Genomic DNA, 19,097 nt, shown 5'->3' on the forward strand with positions numbered 1-19,097 from the left:
CCGGAAGAGACGACAAAAAAAAAAAAAAAAAAAAAAAAAACTAAATTGCCAAATAATGCCAATGACATCGCCCACGTCTAAGTGCAGAACAGCAAGGAGAATTAATCTAACGATGGAATAAAAAAATGCGCTGGCAACATCAACAAGAAAAGGAAAGCCGGAAAGTGAATATGGCTAGCAATGAACCGACGCGCAAAAGAATGATTACTTTTTGGGTACAATGCAACGAAAGACGATCAGATGTATCAATTGCTAGACACCGTTAGCAAGTTGTCTCAGGTCATCAAGGCTCAGAAAGGAAAACTTACTATATCTCGATCGGGGATATCTGGTCGAGGGTGTATAGCCAATTACCCCCCTGTTCTTCTCTTTCCAGCCTAGGAACTTCAGTCAGCACCAATGCTACTATCAGATCTTTTAGGGAAACGAACCATTCATAAGGCCAGAGAACCAGGTGGCCTTGCACCATGTTCAGAAGATCTTCGGCTTGACGCTGGTCAATGATGTCGTCAGATGCGTGGAACTCTTTCTTCGAACCGAGCGTCGTCGCTCGCCGCCTGCGCTTCTTCGGCTGGATAGTAGCATTCACGTTGATAGCCTCTGAGTATCCAACGGTCTGCGGGCCCGATCGCCCCTTTTCAGACTCGTCCACTGCCACGCCATTGTCTTCTGTCGGCCCACTTTGCGGGGTGCTTGCTGACTGGGTATCCGATCCCTTCACAGCAGCTTTCTCGTCTTGGGAGGACTGCGTCTCTTGTTTCGACAGCTCCTGCTGTTGTCGCTCAATCTGAGCCCTGTTCGCTTCCGCTGCCCAGCTTCGAAGTTTCTCTTCCGGCGAAGATCCTTCTGTCTTTGCACTCCCGACAACTTTTAGATCCTCTCCTCCGCCTTCGGCTTGACGGCCTGACTGCTGCGAGTCCACCTTGGTTGAGGCAAGCGCCGCGGAAGGGGTATTGGTCGCTCCAGGTGGACCGGTCTGAGTCTTTGATTGAGAACTCTGGGTTTGCATATCCGCAAACCGTTCTCCGTATGCAGCATATTCTTTGTACTCCTTCCAGGATCTAACCTCGCTATCAGGCATGCAGCGGAAAACAGTCCGGTATATCTTAGTGTTATTCTCAGCAACGGTCTGCCAAATGTCCAGGTAGAATGCATCATTCACTGGATCCCTCATACAGTTCTCATCCACGAAAGGACGTCTCATGTTAGCAGCCAGGGGATGCGAACTTTGGGAGGGCGCATGCACGGCAGGTCCGGCGATATCGGCATCATTTGTCTGTGGGAGAGATGGAAGCTGAGAAAGCTGGGGCTCCTCCGAATCGTCGGACCCATTGGGGGTAGGAGGGAGCTCCTCGCCTTCGGAGAGAGGCTTCAGGGGTTGTCGCTGCGACTTCTTTGGCTGTTCCAGTGTTCCCTTGCCTTCCGAGGAAATGGACGAGACCAGTACTTCCGTGTTGGCATTCAGAAATTCAGAATCGCGCCCATTACCTAATCCCGCCTCATTAAACGAATTCATCTGATCGGTGCCTTCCCCGTCTACATCTTTTCTGTGTTCCATATTCCGTGTAACTCTAGAATCCGCTGTCAACTTCCTGTTAGACTTGAGGTTAGGGTTATTTTCCTGTTCCCAGTCAACATCATGATTGAAGCTGTGCATGTCTTCAGACCGGGAAAGGAATTCGTCTTGCATGCGATGCCTCCGCTCGATCATCTCTCTTTCCTCATCCTGCCTCTCCAGCATCAGAGACTCGGAATCGACCACATCGCCTGGGCTTCCGAGGGATCCAGCCCCTTCTTCATCCTCCTGGATCTTTCGCAGCTCCGCTTCGGTCTGTATGTCATGCTCGAGCAATTCATCGACATCGATCCCGAGATGCTCTCTCATCAAGCGCATCCGGAGAGTGTGGGGGAAGCGCCCAACAAGATACGGCTGGCCGTTCATAGTCGACCAAAGCATATCAGTATCACGGACAATTGCTGCACATTCCGAGTCTCTCGATCCCAGCATAGAACGTTCGTTGATGTTTGCGGAGCCGATAATCACGGCTCTGTCATCGACAACCATGCACTTGGCGTGAATGTAAAGCTGCTCGGTGACCAGATGCTTCTGTGGTCCTATTTTACCCCACGCTCTCAGACTGAAGAACTGAATGTAATCTTCTGGTTCGATACCATGAGCGCGAAGTCGTCCAAATATGGACGTCTCCCCACGGCAGATACTTCGGTACTGGCATTGCATGATCAGCCGAACACTAGTTCCTCCTTCGCTGTCAACAGTGTTCTGGAAGCCCGGCATCAGGGGGATCATGATCACGGCGCGCCAATTTTCCCCGTTCTTGGCTGCCCGAATGGCACGTTCAACCAGGGCATCTCCGATCAGATTCTCTATCTTCTTCCCGTCGATCTCGCATGTACTTATAAAGAATTGGTTCTCGATGTAGACGAAATGCTCAGACTGCTCAATCAACTTGACATAGGCGTTCATGATACTGTGTTCAGTAACGTCGGGCGTTCCTGTAGACCACATGCTGCTGGACCGCAATATTTGAACTTCGCAGGTCCCGTCCAGGCCAAGAGACTCCAGATCAGCAGGATCAAAGTCCGGAGGAGGCAATAGGAACGGAGTTGGTCGGGTCGGCTTCCGCTGGCGCAAGATATAGTTCCATCTCTGAACGAAGTGTCGCGTGAGATCGCGAGCTGGTTGGCCGACAACATGCATAGATATGTCATGCCAAGGCATTCTGGGTATAACAGTACGATCGTACATCTCTTCGTACGGTTTATCGAGATCATAAAAGTCCTGTACTCGCGGGTTGGAGTAGTCCTTTCCTGGCCAGAGCTGGCAGTGATCTGCATCTTTGGGCAGATCCGCTGATGCTTCTTCGAATCCGGTCGGTTTATCGTCTGTGACGAGATGCTGAGGAGTATCCCATCTCCCGAAGCACAGGTCGATACCTCCCACGAAGGCCAATGTATGGTCAATGATGCACAGCTTCTCGTGATGCGCCCAGAAAAAGGTGTTCTGCCTGAACTGGTTGGGTGATCTCTGCACGAAGATGTTCGGGTGAAGGTCAAGCAAAGAGAACTTGGAGTATTCCGAGTCAATAGGAATAGCCGAATTGATGTTCCGATACATGATAACGAAGACTTTTACACCTTCGCGAGCCTTCCTCTGTAGCAGCCGATCCAGCCGCCATTTCTGACTGATGCAAGCTGGCCTTCGCATATAAAGCTCTGGACTTAGCCACCAATCGTGGATATAGATAACGTCTTTGGCCTGGTTTATGGCTCGAGATACCATCCACATGTGATCACGACCATCGACAAGCCATTGAGCGAAACAGTTGTGTCGGACAGGGGCGAAACTATCGAACCGATTCGGCTTCGACCATGGCGTATTCCCGACCATGAAGCGGATGGAATCCTCAAACTGGTGGAGCTGACGCTCGTTCCTTGCCAACAGCCTCAGTTTCCGCTCGGAATTCTCAAGTTTCAAAGTGTGATGCTGTGGGTGCGCCGCGGACTCTTTGGCAGATTTGGCAAGCTCTTTTGCCTTTTGATCTCTCAATCGAACCTTCTGTGCTTGTATTTTGAAGTAAGGGTCCACCAGGAAGACATCGTAGATATGCATCTCTTCCGGGGAGTCCACGCAAACAACATAACTATGTCTAACTAAGAACCACTTCGGCGAATGTCTATTCTTCACAAGCGACGGGTTGAGAGCCCTCCGGAAATCAAGACCTTTCGCAGACTGGATCATCAGAAAACCTTCTTTGCCATGGTAGCTTCCTTCGGCAGCCAGACGAACGCCCAGAGCTGACAGCTCCAGAAATTTGCATAGACGATTGCTGTCAGGTCGAAAGATCAAGAATCTAATCATCTTCTGCAGGTAAATCTCCAGTTTCTTTCGTTGACGCTCAGGGTAAGACTCCTTCTTAGCCGCCCCGGCTGCAGCAGAGCTAGGTCCCCCTTCCGCTGTCGTGCCAGACGGTCCAGGGGCGGCATCCCCCTCCTGAGGATTCGTTGCGGTAGACTGTCTTCGAGACGCAGCGACAGACGACAGTCGCTTCTTCTTCTTGCCCCCTTTCTCGCCGCCACTGGTGGCCTCTGCGGCAGTCTCGTAACCACCTTCGTCCTCATCATCTTCTGCGTCACTGTCCTCCAAGCCTCGGACACCCCTGAGGTAGGGGAACGCGCTTCTGGGGAACCGTGGAAGGCTGGAACCGGCATCTTGGCTCCTCAGTTGGATGTACTTCTGGGTCCCGATATGCAGTTTGTACTTCAGATGAAGGTTCGCGAAGTCCTTCAACGTCCGGTGTATGATCCACTTCATACGTGTCATGCCGCTTCCATATTCAAGCTCAATTTTGAAAACCAGATGCCGATCTCCAGAGTGAGAGTCGAAACGGCTATCCGTAATCTTCACCTTCAGCTGCTCAAGGAGTATGGGAATGCGCTTGCTACCGTGCTCATCGCGCTGAAACATGCTGGCTAAGATTAGAGCGGCTGGAACCCCAGACGTCAGTTCAGCTAAGAGTTCAGCAGATTTCACTTGATCAACAGTGGACTCGACCTTTCGCCGCTGGCCGATAAACTTGAGTCCAGCCTTGATTTGCCTCCATTTCTGGACGCTAAGGCTAGAGCCACGATCAGGCCGATGACGCCTCCACGATGGCCCGGCGCCGTCTCCAGTTTCCGAGGGACCACCAAGTCCCGTCAGTCTTCTAAAACTGCTGGGGCGTTTGTCCTCTTGGATCTGTTCCTGTCGTGCGCCGTAGGTTAACCCGCGAGCGCTGGCCAACCAAGCGCTTCGTCGTCTCCAGGTTACATCTCTGCTAAGCCTGTCTCGGCCCTCGTCCTCGGAAACACCCTCACGACGCTGAGGAGAAAACTCAGCCGTGCCTGTCCTCCGTGGGAAGAAACTGGGACGATAGTTGTGATCGGGAGTAAACGAATTGGAGGAATAAAACGGCGGCCGCCGCACGGTCATTTTTGGAGTGTTTGGGGCTGTATTCGGAGCCGTATTCGGAGTTGAATCCTCCTGTGGCCTTCGAGATTTTTTCTTTTTCCTCCGCATGCGACCGCGTTGTTCGCCAGCACTCTCCTCGGCATCCGCGTCGGCCTCACTCCCCTCCTCTTCCAAGGTGGTTGGAAAACGGAACTCTCCCCTCTCGGAGCCTGGCGTAGCAGTGCCCTCACCCATGTGTCTCTGATCACTCGAAGCCCCGCCAACGGTCACGCCGCTGGCAGAGCGGGAATGCGAAGGGAACGACGGCGAAGCTGCAAAGGCCTTGAGCTTCGTAAAGATCGAGTGTTGTCTCCGATCCTTATTGTCACCATCATTGCTGTAGACGGAGGAAGCTCTCGACAGCGGAGCTTCATTATCAGAAGTATTGCGGGCGAATTGTACGCTGCGACGACCAGGGGACATCGTCATTTCTGGGACGGAAGGCCGTTTATTGTGGCTGGCGGAATGCTGTTGAGCCTCAATTGACCCATTCGACACCCGTCTCGCCCCCGATGACAGGGGCTGCTGACCAGAGCCGCCATCGATCACGTCTCCAGATGGTTTCCGTTGTGCTTGATCGGCGTTCTCCCCCTCCTCCTGTATGGGCGAGTCCAAGACGCTGGCCGCCCGCGTCGTCTGCAATCGTTCCGACCCATCTGGGCCAGTCGAAAGCTCTGTTTTTTCTTCCGATTGGGTTGTAGAGGGATCACTGGCTCGAGTGGGAGAGGGTAATGGGGAGGAGAGTTTTGGACCGTCCGAGTCCTCCAACAGCGGTGGATGCGTCTGAATCGGCGGCAGGGAGGGAGCGTTATGATCTCCAACGGAAGACGAACCGACCTCGTTGTCGGTCATTGTGACAAGGGACACGGGATCCTTTGGAGCATATAGAAGTCAGCGAACGAAAAACACCGCGGCGTTGAGACCGGATTACGTACAGTGCATGCCAACCGCAGCTGTACCCTGCCAGAAGTCCCAGGCGTGCTTCAGAGGGCAGCCATCATAAAAGGGAACGCAGTGTGCACAGCGGTATCAGGGGAACGGTCGAGACAAGCTGTTTGCTGTCGGAGCTGGTGGAGTTCGGACCCCATAGAAGACGTGGGCGGTCAGTCGGTCGGCGGACGGAGACTGGAGAACGGAGAATGGGACACGAGCTAGCGGAGCCCGTCGCTGGTAGCGCTGCTGGTGCGCCACAGCCGCCCGCTCCACGAGGCGCAGGCAGCGGGAGGGTGACGATCTGCTGTAGTTAGGGAGCAGATATTATTAATTAATATGTAGAGTTCTTCTGCACAGTGCTGGCTCCATGATATCTGCCGGTCCGGAAACAGGAGGTCTCGACCCTGGAATGACAGCCGCTGACTCAGCACGTCCACGTGACCACGCGTCGGCAGCGGCCCTTGGACACGCCTGTCAGCCCCGCCGCCAGGATCCCTGGATCGCCGCGGTCCCTCGCGCTTCATAACGCTCTCCATCCTTCTCGTCGTCCGACATGGCAAACCCGCTGGACCCTATGGAGAAGACCTACGCTGCCAATCCGCCGCCCGTCTCCAGGAAGACATATCCCATCGCGGGCATCGTCACCACCGTCTTCGGCCTGGATGAGCTCCCCGCCAGTGCCTCGGAGGTCGCCTGCCTCTGGCTGCTGCATCCCAGGCTGGCGACCCAGGAGCGCATGGCTCCCATCGCTGACTCGGTCATCGCAGATTGGAACAACCGGATCCGGGAGGGCCGTGCTGGTCCGGGTCCCAAGGCCAAGGGTCTGATCGCCGTCTCGTTTGATCAGCGGAATCATGGCACCAGAATCGTCGACCCTCTTGCCAACGAGGCGTGGAAACAGGGGAACCCGCGGCATGCACAGGACATGTTCTCCATCTTCCGTGAGTGGTCCCCTGATTGGTAGATGTTATGCTGGTTACTATTATTCTCGTATTTCTTCTTCTTGTGGCCATTGTGTTATTTGCGTATACATTTCTATAACTCTGCTGTAGTTGCATTACAAAAGTAAGCTCTTATACACCAGCTAATCCCCAGAACAGAGGGCACCGCGCGAGACACCTCTCTCCTGATCGACTACCTCCCATCCTACATCTTCCCCAAGTCGGAACGCAGAATATCGACCCATCTCGCCCTGGGCGTCTCCCTCGGTGGCCACGCGACATGGAGCTGCATCCTCCACGAGCCCCGAATCACCGCCGGTATCGTCATCATCGGCTGCCCAGACTACGTGAACCTGATGGCCGACCGCGCACGGCTGTCCAAGCTCCCCTCCTGGACCGCGACCACCCCGCCAGGCTCGCAGTTCCTGGGTTCCGAGGCCTTCCCGCATTCCCTGCTCGAGACCGTCCGGAAATATGACCTTGCCAGTCTCCTCCTCAGCCACACGGATATCGGTTCCAAGGACGAACCCTTACGAGATGGCCCCCTGCCTGAGCCGTTGGAGAAGGAGAAGGAGGCTCTGCGCCCGCTCCTGACGCGCTGTCTGGCCGGGAAGAAGATCCTCAACCTCTCCGGCGGAGCGGACAAGCTGGTGCCCTACCATCGGGGCGAGTCGATCCTGACCTGGCTGAAGAAGGCCATCGCCCCCGGCGGTTGGTTCGCCGATGGAGGTGTCTCGTTTGAGGATATCATTTTCGAGAAGGCGGGCCATGAGGTCACCCCCGGGATGATCCACGAGGTTGTCAGATTCGTCGGTGAGACTTTGTCTGCCGGTGATGACGGCCCAGCCAGGGTTGGCTCGGTTCGCGAATCGAAGATGTAGGCTGGCGGAATAGCGTTTTCTTCAATCGCGCCGCGGATTGACTGTATAGAAAATTCTTCGCGAATGATGTCATGCTCATGCCTTGACGAACTAAATGTACAGATTGATGTCAATTAAGCATGGAAGTATATGTATACCGTTGATACATTACCTCTGACGTGCTTATGTGTATAGAAAAAACAATAGAATCAAGATATTGTGTTGTCAGGTAAACTCTGCTCTTGACCAAATGCCCATGACACTGTACACTGGCGTTAGGTATCTGCCTGCAACCAGTAATTGGCGTATCAAGGAGCCGATTAGGGACAGGATGGACAATGAAACGAAGAGAGAAAAAGATGAAGAAATTCCTCCTTATGGTATTTTTGAGTTAAAATAAGATCGTAAGACGTCCGGAGGCTATGCTATGCTCGTTGCACACACACAACACAGACAAAACCCTTCAAAAAGCATCCGAATCGATAACCCCGATCCGCGCTTTCCTTAATTTTGTGTAATGAATCTGTTCTCTTTATAATCGATTCGCGAAACAGATCCATCATACTCATCCGGTACAAAGACCAAAAGTCACAGCACACTCTCTTCTTCCCCACAATATCCCATTTTGTCCCCTTTTATCAAATCATGATCCCGTTTATGCGACCAGCTCAACGACACCACCAGCCTCCTTGATCTTACGCTCAGCGTCGCGGCTGAAGTATCTCGCGCGGACAACGACGGGGATGTTAGGGATGCGGCCCTTGCCGAGGACCTTGGAGTAGCCGAGAGGGAGAAGGTCGATGACGGGAGCGGTGTCGGTCTTCTGTCCGCTCAGGTAGGCCTCACGCTTCTCGGCGGGGATGAGAGACCAGAGCTATATATCAAGCATTTTCAATCAGTCCCAATTCGTCCATCAATCGCTTATAGCAGTCTTCTTGTCGTCCCCAATTGTTTCCGTTCTCCTCATCCCAACCCAAAACCCGAGTGTATACACAATCCTCCCCAACGCTTCCCCGAAACGGACTCTGCGAAACGTACCTTGTCGAGGTTGATGACAGGCTTCCAGAACTGCTGGTTGGTCTTGTGGAAGTACCTCATACCAACCTTACCGAAGTAACCGGGGTGGTACTTGTCGAGGTTAGTACGGTGGTGGTGCTGACCACCGGCCATACCGCGACCACCGGGGTGCTTGCGGTGCTTGCCAACGCGACCGTAACCGGCGGAGACATGACCGCGGCTGTAGGAAAAGAGAGAAGCGAAAGTCAGCAATTTATCCAGTAACGTGTAAGGTGTGTCGTTCAAGGAAATTGAAATTGGCGATGTCCCCTTCTTCTTCTTTCTCCCGCCGCGGAAATTCGAGGCTGCGCAAACCGGTGTGGTGCCAAAGGAAGGAACGAAAAAAGGAATTCTTTTTCACTCACTGTTTTCTTGTCTTGCTGAAGCGGGTAGGCATCTTGTCGACGGTGCTGTGCTCGACAAGACCGGTCTGAGAATTTGGCGATGGTATGCGGTCGTGGTGTGCTGCTGGCTCAGATGTTGAATTCTCGGGCCTGAGCTAGTGCGCTAACCATTCGCTTGCTGGGTGTAGGGCCAAACCCTGATTTTCCTTGGCGAGGGCAGCGACTGGAAGTCACGTGTGTCGGGCTACATATCCGGGGAACTTGGAACCTTAGGCATTCAGTCATCTCTCTACGGAGTAAACCTGAGGTTATCATTGCGATCCCCAAGTCTGTCTGAGCCCACAGACGAACGATTGACCTGTTCAGCCAGTCATGCAGCCTTGAACTCATTACAATGCCCGAAATTCCCAGGTTTCAAATTTGTGATATCTATCTATCTATATATCTAGTTCGCTCGTCCTCGAAAGAAGTTCGAAAGGTCGTTTACAGTTCTCCCCGCTGTCCGCATAGCTCCGCCTGTGACAAGGCTCTGCCTGATCCACGCGGGTAGTTTACCCTGTACACGGGCCGTATCGTATCTTTTATCCATCATGACAATGGACGCATAGTCATTGCGGTGCCTGATCGCTCTCCCAATGCATTGGTTCACCGCTCTCATGCATGCGTTCTCATAGAAGTCTCTCCCTGCCGCCTTCGACCTGACTCTTCTACTTTCCTCTGAACCGGAGCTCTGCTCGTAGGCCTTCTGTTCGACATGTTGAATCTTTGCCTGCCAAACTGCACTGCGTATGTTGGGAAATGGCAGGCCGACCATGAGCACTCCCCTCCCCAACTTATCGGAGAAATTTATGCCTTCCGACAGCTTCCCACCAACGACTGACAGGAGAAGACCCCCCGAACCGGAGTCGATTGCAGTCGAGTACTCCTGGAGCAGTTCCTCCGTTTTTGTGGGCTTATCTTGAGATTCATAGAAGACAGACTTGTTCTTCTCGATGAGTGCAAGAATGGTCATACCTTTGTCGCTTACAATAGTCTCCTTCCACTTGCTCAGAACTTGCCTTAGATAGTCATAGCTGGGGAAGAAAGCCACAACTCCGTCAGGTATGACCTGACATAGCGCTGAGATAGTTCGCCCAAGGTCGATAATCTAGAAGGTAAGATGTGAGAACGAGCACTCACTTACCACGTAGCGCGGTTAAAAAGTCAAAGGAGCATAACCTACCATCGCTTCGGAGTTACGCGTCTCGTACGTAAAGTCAAACTCGGTGTCAAGAATACCCCTGACAAGAGATCGTGCCGTTAAATTCTCCGGCGGAATGACGTGGCCGTAGCTAAATGTGTCGAAGCGGCTGGGCGGTACGTAGGAAAACAGGTAGTCCGCATAATCGGTCATCTGTCGAGTCTGTCAGCGACGAGCGGCCAGAACATGTGCAGTCGCTCACTTACAGGAGACATCGTCCCTCCAGCCAAGATAACTGCCCTGGCATCCTCCACTATCTCCCGAAAATGATTTGTTGGATCAAGCAGCATGTACTTGAGTTGCACATCTCCCTGCACCTTTGCAAAGAACATTCGTCCTTCTGCGGATGGATTCATCAGTGGTAGGAGAAAACTCTGTATATGGAATAAGACTGGAATTGTAGCTCTCTCACTACCCTTTTCTCGCTGAGAGTTCTCAACAAATCCGTCAACCTTCCTCGCCAGCTTACTCTCCTGCAAGTATCGAGATAGCTTATGCGGATTAATTTGGTCGACTCCTTTTCCTGCCATAAGGTCTGAAGGCAGGACAGAGCCTTCGGATGACTGGCTAGTTTCGGATATGAACTGAAGATGGTTCGCAATCGAACTGACGAGCCTGATAACCTGGGTGACATAGACCCGGTTCTTTCCCTTCAGACGATTTTTATACTTCTGTGCATACATCAACAGCTGAGAAAGGGCAGTCCGTAGCTGACCAAGAGTAACTGTGACTGAATGGATGTTGGAAATCGCATCCATGAGGTTGTGCGCCTCGTCGATAATGACCACATGGTTCTTAATAGAGAGATTGAGAGCTTCTCGAGCCGCTCGTTGAAGAAGTAGCGGATACGGAAGAGTGACGATCTTGTGTGATTTAGCAACGGAACAGACATAACGCCAATAGGGAACTCACCTCACTATGCTTGATAACCGAACGAGAGGCATAGTATGGACATATGCCCAGCTGCTTGCCTACTTTCCCAATATCTTCAATGTCTTTAACGGTTGCTAAAGTGCGGTCACGAAATTCAATCACTAGTTCTTCGTTTTCTCTCGACGGCAGATAGGGGCATTTCTGTTCTGCAGAAACTCCCGGTTGCTGTAGATCCAGGCAACGTTCATTTATTGCGGTAGCGTTTCCGAGAGCAGATACCTTCGGATTTATGCACAAATTCTTCCTGGACCCAAGACATAGATGCTTCACCCTTTCCTCAAGGCCTGTGTCTTCTCCTGCTGAACGTTCTGGTTCATTAGGCTTTAGTAGGTCATCTGGCAAGCTTGGAGGAAGTGTGACACGACGTAGCTCATGCGCAAATTGCGTCAATTGAGAATGGGTTCTTGAACAGTAGAAAATTTTTATCTCGTCGTCATCCTCGCCCTCTCCGGGTTTCTTTTGCGTCGAAAACTGGCCCTGAAAGCGCTCGAGCAATGCCAGAGTGCTTGCAGAAAGACCTTCGACGTTACTGGTTCCGACAGTTGATGACTTCTTTCCATCCTCGCCGTCACTCTCGTAATCCTCAAGTTCGAATTGACTTTCATCTTGCAAGTCTGGTCCTCCTGTAGAAGAATCGAATTTCTGCGCCTTAAGCGATACAATCCCTACCTCTAGATTAACAGAATGGGCCAGGTCTTACCTGCTTCTTTCTAGGCCTTCTCAATAAATCTTCCTTTTGCTTCTCCTCTTCAGCTCTGACTTTTGCCAGTCGGGCTTCAAGCTCTTTTATTTTCTCTGTAACTGCCCGGCTCTTCTCGCGCTTTGCGAACTCCAGCATCCATTCCGGTTCATCATCACCTATAATAGAGTTAGTTGCTATAACGAATAGAGTACATTCAGACTTCTGACCTGACAGATCGTCTATTGTTTCGAGAAAGGCCCTGCGTTTGTGATCTCGAAGCCATGTCAAGGATCCACATATTAAACTCAGAGATTTTCCCTAATCGGACAGAAATCAGCATACAGCAACTAGCAATTATGAGCGTGCTTCTAGAAGGAGCATCCAAGAGGGGCTAGTGGTCTTCGTATGCCACTCGGTAGCTGTGGTGGAGCACGAAACGTTTTGCCCCTCCCCCCTACTGCCCCTCCCCCCTCTCCCAGTGTAGTGAGAACTTTTCCCTCTTTGACAAGGAATGCGAATACGATCGTAAGAAATAGAGACAGTCACATACAGTACCTACAGCCTGCGATCAGAAAATTGCACGCCAGCTTCATTGCAGGCCTGCTACTCTTACCAGTGGGGGATTCAAAGATGGCGACTTTTCCCTTTTCAATGGATGTATACAGGGCCCTCATAAACTGCAGCTGTATGTCATACGGAGAATAGGGGTGATGGAAATTTTCCACCTGTGGTTCCATGGCGGCTCGCGGGTTCTGTTCCTGTTTCCGTCCTCCCGGAGACTATCGTTTATTCGTATTGTTGCTCGCGGATCTGTTGGTGCGCCGAAGACGCCAGTGGCGCCTGATCGGTTTCTCAATAGTAGCTAAGGGGGCGCAGCGAATTGAGGCCTTTTGGCAACATTATTCTGCCTACGAGCCTCGTAGCCCACGCTGTTTCCCCTGGACTGTGTTGGACTGCAAGAGAAACATGGATGAAGGTAGCTGACGACGTCAGAAGAGGTCGAAAAAGGCTGTGCACCGTTAGCCGCATCTAGATCTCTGGGGTTGCTTGGACGGGAGAGATAAAAATACTCTGGTCACTGATTTTCTCCTATTTGTGGCTGGTGCTGGGAGCCCCATCGTTAGTGAGCGCCTGGGAGAACCAACGGGGCACACCGGTGCAGACCGGCCGGGCGGCCGACTCGATCGGTTTTCTTAAGCCAACGCTAGACACGACAAGAATGAGTCTTTTGAAAGCCCAACGGACGTCAGTCTTCTTGACAGAGCGCCTGACGGACCCTTCAAGGAGTCCCGGATCTCGTCAAAAGCCCAACTGCTGGCTCTAGTGTCTCATCCATAAGCATCTTGACTGCTCTCAATTGCCGTGAAGCACCCCGCGTCCTCAAAGACACGGCGTGCATACCTTTCCCAACCCGGTCGTACGTCTGTCTGGCAGCGCCCAAGCGTCAGTACACTTACCTTTTTGCGCCGCTCTGTCCTTCGCGGTACGCAGAATTTCATCAGCAAGGGTTTTGAAGATCCTGCATTTTCTTTCTGCTATACCCTCTCAAAGATCCCATATCTGTTCGCGTGTTTATACCTTGATGAGCAGCGTCTGAATAATCGGAGTCTGACCTTCTTTTACCCCTCGCGGAGTGTCTGATTTCGCGAACAGCAAGAACTTACATACCCAAGAACGCCCCGCCCTGACCATGAGTAGGCCGGTTGGCCGTGGGCAGCCGCGGCTAGGTGCAACATTCTATCCAGGGGGCGCGGACGATTTTTACATGCCAGAAGTTATATCCCCCTCCCCCCAAAGGTTCGCATGCGTTTTCCCTACCTCGGGCGCTTTGTCGCGTGTGTCGCTGACTGAGTCCCAGGGTTATGCCTGAAGTACCTGAGAACATGCAGGACAACATTGCTCACCTCGAGCAGGAAGCCCGAGGCCCCAATAGGGTGTCCGGCCAGCAGTCCTCGCCGCAATATGATCGTTCTCAATTTCCGGACCGCACCTCCTCGGCCGCTCACCAGACTCGGATTCACTCGAATAGCTACGGCAACGGAGTCAATGCCTATGAACAGAGCGCCGCGTACGACACCATGGATCAGCCCAACTTTTCCCCTTTTCCTGTGCTGCGGAACCCCCCGCCGAACGTACCTCCCACCGATGAGCAAAAGGAAGCAAATCTAGAAAAGGGAAGAGTGGCAGTCCTCGCCTCCAATGACCCGGAAATGCAACTCGCCTGGGCGCAAGATGCTCTGACCTACGTTGAGGTCGCGATGCAGAACGAACTTCGCATGTCACTTATCCAGCCTCCGAGACCGCAGACTCCCCAAATCGAGCGTCAGCTGAGAACAGATGCGATGAATATTGTGAACTTTTTGGCGGATCAGCATCATCCTAAAGCAGACTTCATGAAGGGCATGTGGCTCGAATTTGGAAAGTTTGGGTATCGGGTAGACAAAAAGGAGGCGTTCCGCTGCTACGCCAGAGCTGCAGAGAAGGGCTATGCCAGGGCTGAATATCGAATGGGGATGCAGTTTGAAAGTTCAAACGAACCTGCAAAGGCTATCAAGCATTACGAAAGGGGCGTCGCTCTCGGCGATTCTGCTTCCTACTACGTAAGTCGTCTCCATTGTACCTCTTTACACTCACACTAAACTTCCTGTGACAGCGGCTTGGTATGATGATACTTCTTGGTCAGCATGGACAGCATCAAGATTATCAAATCGGTTTGGACTATATCCGCTTGGCAGCACAGACTTGTGATGAAAACGCCCCTCAGGGAGCCTATGTAAGTGACAAGACCTATATCACTGCACCACGGTATTAACGGAAGAATCTCAGGTATACGGGATGCTTCTTGCACGAGAACTGCCACAGGTGAACGTTCCGGATCAGTATCTTCCCCTCGATCTCAACGGCGCCCGGATCAACATCGAAAAGGCTGCATACCATGGATTCGCGAAAGCCCAAGTCAAGATGGGTGCAGCGTATGAACTCTGCCAGCTTGGCTGCGACTTCAACCCTGCTTTGTCCTTGCATTACAATCTTTTGGCCGCGCGTCAGGGTGAGCCCGAAGCGGAGATGGCGATCAGCAAGTGGTTCCTCTGCGGTCATGAGGGCGTATTTGAAAAAAACGATGAAATGGCCTTCACATATGCCCAGAGAGCCGCTCAAAGTGGTCTCCCGACTGCGGAGTTCGCTTTAGGGTATTTCTACGAGATTGGAATCTATGTCCCCGTCGATATTAAGGAAGCCAGGAGTTGGTACGCCAAAGCTGCTGCAAATGGCAACAAGGATGCAACATCCCGAATCGAGAGTATATCCCGATCAAAGACCCTATCCAGAAAAGACCATGAGAAGGTTGCTATCGCCCGCATCAAGTCGCAGTATGGATCTCACGGAAGAAACTCTTCGATCTATTCTGCAAGACAATCTGTGGCACCGATTCAAGAGAACCTCGAAATGCCCGACCCCTCAAAAATGAGAATATCAGATGATGATCCGATGGCACAGCGTTCTGCCGCACCTTACCCTGATGGACCGGGCTCCGCACACTCTCGGCCTGGTAGTCAGTCGAACTACTATGGACCAGATCCCCGACCGAGCTCTGCCTTCGGTATTAATCCCAACATCCGGCCGCCCCCTGGGAACTACGCTGGTGCACCTCCGCCAAACCGTGCTGTTTCAGGAGGAGCAGGACCCATGGGTTACCGGCAACAGGGCTCTCCAATGCACACTCCCATGCAATCTCCAAAGATACAACCAGGTCATATGAACAGCCCTACTGGTGCGCCGAAATTAGACATCGGCTACTCTGCTCCTATGGACCCCCCCGGTCCTGGCAGGAGACGACCTCCGAATCAAAATGCGGCCAAGCCATATGGTCCTCCGGACGGGAGAGCACCTGTTCCCCAGCAAGGGGGTCAGGGACTACCGCAGTCTCCTCGGCCGTCTGGTCCTCCATCTTCTGGGCCTTATCCTCCACGAAGCGAGTCCCTGCCTCCGTCAAGAGGTTCCACGTCCTCGACACCCGCGAGCAAGCCGCCACAGAAGCCTGAGACGCCGCCAGCGAAAACCACCTCCGGAGGTCTACCAGGGAAGGGTCCCAAGACCTTCGAGGAAATGGGAGTGCCACAAGGCAAAACCGAAAGCGATTGCGTAAGTTTCTGATACCCGTGATCCCCTACTGTTCAGAACTAATTTGCAACCAGGTCGTCATGTGATACCCCGAACCCTTTTTTGTCATTTCACTTTGTTGTACAGCGTCGAGGAGTTTTCCCGTTGAAAATGTTTTGATGAGTTTAATTGGCGATGGTTTCTTTTTCTTTTGGTGAGTGTGCTCAACCACGAGACATCGAATACCAGTGGCGGAAGTTGGCCTGATTTTCTTCATCATCTACATCTCGCAATGTTTTCTTTTGTTTTTGCATATCCTAGTCATCTCTGTGTTCGTGGTTGGATTTAGATTTGCGCTGCATCGTAAAGTTTTCACGTGATATATTCTTCTCGGTCTAGAAATCTCCTTCCTGCTTTGTCCCTTATGCTGAGGGTGTCCCATGTTGGATTTCGATCATCGCTCTTTTTTCATGTAAGATCTTTTAATCACGTTACGTTCCATATAATATCTACTCTAATTCTTCGTAACCGATCATTTCTCTGAACTCCCCCCACCATGGCACCGAAGAAGGGGAAGGCAGACAAGACTCCCCTCGAGGATGGTAAGAAGGGACAACACCAGCGAGGGTTTGCACGGCACTCACATATATTGGCCAATAAAGGAGCTGCAATGATAATGGACTATCTCCGTGAGTCCCTCGCTGGTTTTGATGGTCGATACTACAATGTCTAAGATGGCGTTGGTTCGCTAAACTTCCTCTCTTTTGCCGCGGGCAGGCACGCAGAAGTAAGACGCAGAATCCGGTTCTCTTTCTACATTCAATAATAAATAAATGACGTTCCATCTAGTCGTCCCTATTCGGTTCGTTCTCAGACCCGTCTTCTCTCTGCTACTGTGGAATTTGTGACCAGCCCAATCGTAATGCGCTCAATCAATGGCAGGCCATCGACATCTCAGCCAACTTGCATAACAAGGTCACTAAATGTCAGACGAACTGAACTGAGCTGAGCCTCTCGCTCATCTATATCAGATTGGAGTTTTTGTCTACTGACGTACAGGGAATAGCATATGCTGCGAAAACCTTGAAGGAGATGCACGAGCGGAAGCAGGTCGAGGGAAGAGTCTCTGGTTGGTTCCGTTCCCTCTTCTCTTGATTTGTGGAGTACACGTGCATCATTTTGCATTGACCACTATGAACGGAGAAAGTTGAGTATCCTTGTTGTAATTAGGCAAGCAGATCGTCTACCATGCTCTTCAGGATCCGGCCGATGACGCGACACCAGAGGCTCTTGCCGCCATCGACGATGAGATCAGGCAGCTGCAGGATAAGCTCGCCGCTTATAAAGCCAGCGAGAAGAGCATGAGAGGGGAACTGGCTGTGCTCTGTGCGAAAGTTCCCATCTCCGAGCTGCGGCACGAGGTTTCCAAATTGGAAGTGGAAAGGGCTGAAACCCTTCACCGTTTGGCGAAGCTACGCAGCAGAGACGACGATAGCAGCGTTCTTGTGTCTGCGGAGCAGAGGATACAGGTCGAAAGGGAGTGGACGGAGTGGCGGAAGCATGTTCATGTCCGGAAGAAGATCTGTCGAGACCTCTGGGAGAGATGCACTGAGGTGCTGCCGGAAGATACGACCAAGGAGGACCTATGGGTTTGGAGCTCATGACCCTCGCTGTCCCTTTGCGTCTGACTAACGCTGAACATAGGAGTCACTGGGACTTGAAGGGACGTTCTAAGCAATAGGTGCAGTACACCAATGAAAGATGAAGACACCGGTCTGGGCTAAGATCAAACAACTAAGGCTGATTGATTAAGGCATATTTATAAACCTGCAGCTACATCCCGGAGCCAAGAACCACGCATGATCCTCCGGAAAGCTAGATCGTGAAAGTGCCCAGGAATGGGCGGAGGGAAACGGGTAGGTGCGTCGATGCAGGTGCATGTTACCTGGATGGATCAAATCATCTGCTTACAGCAGCCGAGTATTTAGTTACGAGGTCCAGGTGGATCAGATGGACAGGAGCGGAGCCACATGGGGTCTGGATCACAGTATCATTATTCACCCTAGCTGCAGCTAGTTTCTCCACGACGTCCAAAGCAGCAGAGCTCCTACGAGGGATCAGGTGAAGGACTGTCCTCGTGGCGGACGTAAAACCTGAAGAATGTATGAAGATCACAGAGCTTGACGGCCTAATGAATGCAATGAGGATCCCGGTCTTGGCCCACCGGCCGTTGGGCTGTGCATTGTCTTATCCCTGCAGATCCGCGTAACATCGGCGCCTCTTTTCTGAGTATATCACTGACCGCCGCCCTCGAGACTCGACTAATAGCGGTGCCTCCTTGGCATGGTGTCCATGCAGGTGCCGAGTCTTGCCGTAGAGGATGTACAGGCATGTAAGATGTATAAAGACGAAGCGCGATTGACGCAAGAGCGGGGAGACGGTGGAACCCTGAGCTCCGGAGCTCCTGAGGCCTGACAGGGGTCCAGATATCCAGCACCACATGCGAGCACCGCAACAGGAGGTTCTGAGGGCAAGGTGTGGTGTTGATCTGGCGTAGGAGAGGAGCACTGGAGCTGTCCAGCAGGGTTATGATGAGAGTACCTACAAGTAATATAGTATAGACAGACAGCACGGCAGAAGATGGGACGAAACGCCACTGCTTAGCTTGACAGGGAATCCTTCGTGCCTGGGGAGGATCATACCTGCCATATATGCTCGCTTTGGGCCTGAACATGCATACGATGGACAATGCACTGGATGAGACGAGTGCCAGCAGCAGCAGTGATGCTGGGATAGAGCGCTGTCCGCATCACCATCAGCATCACTATCAGCCATCTCCAGCATCACCGAACCCCTCGCGGCCGGGCAAAGGGCCGAGCGTCTCTCCAGGTCTGCGATACGTTATCTCGCTAGCTATCAGGAGCTTCTGCTGCCAGATCTGCCGCTTGATTAGCTGCCACTAGCCCGTGGGACGCTTTTCTGGATGCATGCTCTTGGAG

The 19,097-nt window shown here is 52.3% G+C and overlaps 6 protein-coding genes across 6 annotated transcripts; 3 read left to right on the plus strand and 3 right to left on the minus strand.

Annotated features, from left to right (window-relative positions):
- Window positions 1-245: 245 nt before the first annotated feature.
- Window positions 246-5,860, minus strand: VTN00DRAFT_7434 (uncharacterized protein; the record flags this gene model as incomplete). The annotated part of the gene is made up of 3 exons (XM_069434181.1): window positions 246-252; window positions 309-377; window positions 432-5,860. The coding sequence occupies 3 exons, from the start codon at window positions 5,858-5,860 to the stop codon at window positions 246-248; spliced, it is 5,505 nt and encodes a 1,834-aa protein (XP_069287488.1).
- A 634-nt stretch (window positions 5,861-6,494) lies between these two features.
- VTN00DRAFT_7435 (uncharacterized protein) lies at window positions 6,495-7,763 on the plus strand (the record flags this gene model as incomplete). Its single annotated transcript, XM_069434182.1, has 2 exons — window positions 6,495-6,882; window positions 7,042-7,763. The coding sequence occupies 2 exons, from the start codon at window positions 6,495-6,497 to the stop codon at window positions 7,761-7,763; spliced, it is 1,110 nt and encodes a 369-aa protein (XP_069287489.1).
- A 634-nt stretch (window positions 7,764-8,397) lies between these two features.
- VTN00DRAFT_7436 (60S ribosomal protein uL15) lies at window positions 8,398-9,195 on the minus strand (the record flags this gene model as incomplete). The annotated part of the gene is made up of 3 exons (XM_069434183.1): window positions 8,398-8,616; window positions 8,781-8,979; window positions 9,164-9,195. 3 exons carry the CDS (start codon window positions 9,193-9,195, stop codon window positions 8,398-8,400), a joined length of 450 nt encoding a protein of 149 aa, XP_069287490.1.
- Window positions 9,196-9,587: 392 nt separating this feature from the next.
- Window positions 9,588-12,734, minus strand: VTN00DRAFT_7437 (uncharacterized protein; the record flags this gene model as incomplete). Its single annotated transcript, XM_069434184.1, has 7 exons — window positions 9,588-10,289; window positions 10,365-10,535; window positions 10,589-10,722; window positions 10,795-11,245; window positions 11,295-11,957; window positions 12,016-12,173; window positions 12,611-12,734. 7 exons carry the CDS (start codon window positions 12,732-12,734, stop codon window positions 9,588-9,590), a joined length of 2,403 nt encoding a protein of 800 aa, XP_069287491.1.
- A 953-nt stretch (window positions 12,735-13,687) lies between these two features.
- VTN00DRAFT_7438 (uncharacterized protein) lies at window positions 13,688-16,205 on the plus strand (the record flags this gene model as incomplete). The annotated part of the gene is made up of 5 exons (XM_069434185.1): window positions 13,688-13,794; window positions 13,856-14,597; window positions 14,651-14,770; window positions 14,824-16,140; window positions 16,194-16,205. 5 exons carry the CDS (start codon window positions 13,688-13,690, stop codon window positions 16,203-16,205), a joined length of 2,298 nt encoding a protein of 765 aa, XP_069287492.1.
- Window positions 16,206-16,654: 449 nt separating this feature from the next.
- Window positions 16,655-17,832, plus strand: VTN00DRAFT_7439 (uncharacterized protein; the record flags this gene model as incomplete). The annotated part of the gene is made up of 4 exons (XM_069434186.1): window positions 16,655-16,700; window positions 17,165-17,227; window positions 17,329-17,747; window positions 17,803-17,832. The coding sequence occupies 4 exons, from the start codon at window positions 16,655-16,657 to the stop codon at window positions 17,830-17,832; spliced, it is 558 nt and encodes a 185-aa protein (XP_069287493.1).
- Between the last annotated feature and the right edge of the window lie 1,265 nt (window positions 17,833-19,097).

The sequence above is a fragment of the Thermoascus crustaceus genome, assembly GCF_041956765.1.
Source record: "Thermoascus crustaceus strain CBS 181.67 unplaced genomic scaffold VTN00scaffold_4, whole genome shotgun sequence".
NCBI lineage: Eukaryota > Fungi > Ascomycota > Eurotiomycetes > Eurotiales > Thermoascaceae > Thermoascus > Thermoascus crustaceus.